Here is a 3364-nt window from a genome sequence, read left to right on the forward strand (position 1 = left end):
AAATGGTAGGCGTTTGTTTTAACAAATTTTAGTTGACAAATATACGATGATTGAGGCTCAAAGATTACATTTTATACGCGATAAACAACATGAACTTCGATGTGATACTTACCAAAGTTTATGAGGTATGCAATCTGTTGGAAATACTAATGTTTCAACGGCTGGTCAACATCTTTTTCTACCATCCTCATTTACTGGCGGAGCAAGATATATGATGCAAAATTATCTAGACTCTATGTGTCTCTGTAGATGATTCGGTTATCCCGATTTTTTCATACCGATAACATGTAATCCCAATTGGCCAGAAGTTAAAAGATTTCTTAAGGATACAACGTTAAAGTCGGAGGATAGACCTGATATATTATGTCGGCTTTTTAAGCTCAAACTTGATGCAATGAATAAATTGGTGAAGGATAAGTCTTTGTTAGGAAGGGTTCAAGCAGGTAATTTTATTTAATGTTGACTATAAAATTATAAACATGAGTTACTTGAATGTTTTACTTTGTATAGACTTAAACATCAATTTAAACAAACAGATTATTTGTTTAACTATTAAAATTTGTGGAATATTTAGTTTTATTATGTATGTTGCAGTTGTTTACACGATAGAGTTTAAAAAAGGGGGCTACCGCACGCTCATATTTGCATATTTATGCATCCAGGTAGCAAGATTCATACACAAGATGTTGATAAATTTATTTCTGCTGAGATTCCAAACAAAGACAGTGATCCAGACCTATACAAGCTTGTATCTGATCATATGATTAACGGTCCATGTGGTGATGCTAACCCGAAGTGCACGTGCATGGTAAACAAAAAATGCTCCAAAAGTTTCCCTAAAATGTTTAATGATGAGACAGCTGTTGATTCGCAAGGTTTTCCGGTATACAAAAGAAGATATAACGGGCAGTATGTTGTTAAGTCAGATATAATGATGGATAATAGAACTGTTGTTCCATACAACAAGACTCTATTAAAACAATTTCAAGCACATATTAACGTTGAGTGGTGTAATCAAGATGGATCGATAAAGTATTTGTTCAAATACATTAATAAGGGTCCAGACGGAGCAACAATTTCTCTTGTACAAAATAACAATAGTGATAACCCAGATCCCTGATTTAGATTAAATCAAAGCGTTTTATGATTGTATATATGTCTCTGCATGCGAGGCAACATGGAGGATATTTTCATTTGATGTGCATTATAGGATTCTGTATGTTATGAGGCTTGCTTTTCATTTACCCGGTGAGCAACATGTAATATATGGTGCTAACGAAGATATTGAAGATATTTTTAACAAAACAACTAATGCTTATTCGATGTTTACCGGTTGGTTTGAGTGTAATAAGAACCATGGCCTTGCAAAAACTCTCACATACGCAGAGTTTCCAACAAAGTATGTTTGGGGAAAACAGTTACGTAAATGGGAACCTCGTTTAAGGGGTTTTGCAATCGGTAGAGTTCATGTTGTTCCACCCGCATTCGACGAGGCTTACTATCTAAGAATATTATTAAATAAGGTTAAAGGCCCTGAATGTTTTGAAGACATTCGAACAGTTGATGGAGTTGTGTGTGAAACTATTCGAGATGCATGTTACAAAAGAGGTCTTTTAGATGATGATAAGGAATACATAGAAGCCATTGAAGAAGCAAGTCATACCTCTACCGGATATTATTTAAGAAATTTATTTGCTACAATGTTGATTACTTATAGTTTATCTAGACCTCATTTTGTTTGGAAAAGCACTTGGCAACTGTTAGTTGACGGTATACTATACAAACAACAAAAAGATCAAAACAACCCCGGCACGATTAAATTTTTTTGTAATTATTTCAATTATGTTAAATATCTAATATCCATAAATATTTATTAAATATTAATCTAATTAGGTTCTTATTTTATTTTTAGGTTTGATTTTTAATGAAGAACAATAAAAAACCTAACACTCTTGGAAATTGAAATTTTCTAATTTCAAACAACTCCAGTCTTAGAAGATATCAACAAATGCCATTTCCAGATATGGAGACAATTTCAAGAGCAACTAATCCGTTGATGGTGGAAGAGCTCTCATATGATATCGAGACCATGAATAACAAATTTAATAATCTGTTTGATTCGTTAACAGATGACCAACGGGGGGTTTATAATGAAATAATGAGTGCTTTGATTGATAAAAAAGGTAGAGTTTATTTTGTTTATGGTTATGGCGGTACTGAAAAAACTTATTTATGGAAAACCTTATCTGCATCAATAAGGTCAAAGAAGAAGTTGTGTTGAATGTTGCTTCAAGCGGTATAGCTTCTTTGCTTTTGGAGGGTGGAAGAACTGCACATTCGATATTTTTAATACCTATTAATTTAACCGAAAATTACATTTGTCCGGTAATATTACAACCCACTTTATGTTAATTTTTATATTAATTATTTTTTAGTATATATGGCTTTATTTGTTATTTGAGTATCAATTTACTTTTAAATATCTTACTTTGTGTATGTTTTTTTTTATTTTTTCATAAATTAGGTTAAAGGAAATACCGACGTATATGAATTATTGAAAAAGACAAGATTAATAATTTGGGATGAAGCACCCATGATTCATAAGCATGCTTTTGAAGCGTTGGACAAAACTTTAAGCGATGTTATGAATGGTGATTCTGGCAATACTTCCGAAGCAGTTTTTGGAGGTAAGGCTGTTGTTTTTTGTGGTGATTTTCGACAAAGTTTGCCCGTTCTAACCAACGGTACAAGAAGTGAATGTGTCAATGCTTGCATCAATTCTTCTTATATCTGGTCAAAATGTAAAGTTCTTAAACTAACTAAGAATATGAGGCTTACACTTGGATGTCGATATTCAGATGTTGAAAACATTAGAGAGTTTGCTGATTGGCTATTAGACATAGGTAGGGCTGTTCACGAACCGAGCCAAACTGAGCGAACGTCTGCTCGAACTCGGCTCGAATTGAAACCGAGCGGCTCGGTTCAGTTCTAATTTAAGGAAACGAGAAGAAAAGCCTTTGCTCGAACTCGCTTGGTTTACAACCGAGCGGCTCGGTTCTGCTCGATTTGGCTCGAATTTTAAAAAAATAATAATAAAAGTATGCAACATTTGAGTTAAGCTATACAAGTAACACATCAAAATCAACACCAACCAAATACATAATAAGTTTAATACGTCTAAAACAACACCGTCCAAAACAAAATATTTTCAAAATGTTCAAAATAAACCGAAACACTAAATAAGCTCAACCAGGTCACATCAAGCCTTCAACTCACACTTCCATAACACCAACTTTTGTCAATATGTTTCCGAGAAAAGGAAATTTTTAGAATTGATAACAAATGCAAATTACAATATGTGTTT

At 33.3% G+C, this 3364-nt stretch overlaps 1 protein-coding gene across 1 annotated transcript; it reads left to right on the forward strand.

Moving 5' to 3' along the window:
- The first annotated feature begins 1223 nt into the window (after positions 1–1223).
- LOC143596899 (uncharacterized) lies at positions 1224–2992 on the forward strand. Its single transcript, XM_077075556.1, has 4 exons — positions 1224–1759; positions 1990–2143; positions 2260–2385; positions 2525–2992. Exons 1-4 carry the CDS (start codon positions 1224–1226, stop codon positions 2990–2992), a joined length of 1284 nt encoding a protein of 427 aa, XP_076931671.1.
- The last annotated feature ends 372 nt before the right edge of the window (positions 2993–3364 follow it).

This window comes from Bidens hawaiensis, unplaced genomic scaffold (genome assembly GCF_021521415.1).
Source record: "Bidens hawaiensis isolate Kalapana, Puna unplaced genomic scaffold, B.hawaiensis_p1.1 tig00047354_1, whole genome shotgun sequence".
NCBI lineage: Eukaryota > Viridiplantae > Streptophyta > Magnoliopsida > Asterales > Asteraceae > Bidens > Bidens hawaiensis.

Bases quoted from the DNA above. Each gene is read 5' to 3' on its own strand.
- LOC143596899 (XM_077075556.1), top strand. From the start codon at position 1,224: ATGAGGCTTGCTTTTCATTTACCCGGTGAGCAACATGTAATATATGGT. The intron at 1,760-1,989 runs GTTAGTTGACGG...AAACAACTCCAG, and splicing joins TGGAAAAGCACTTGGCAACT to TCTTAGAAGATATCAACAAA. The intron at 2,144-2,259 runs GTTTATAATGAA...TGCATCAATAAG, and splicing joins TAACAGATGACCAACGGGGG to GTCAAAGAAGAAGTTGTGTT.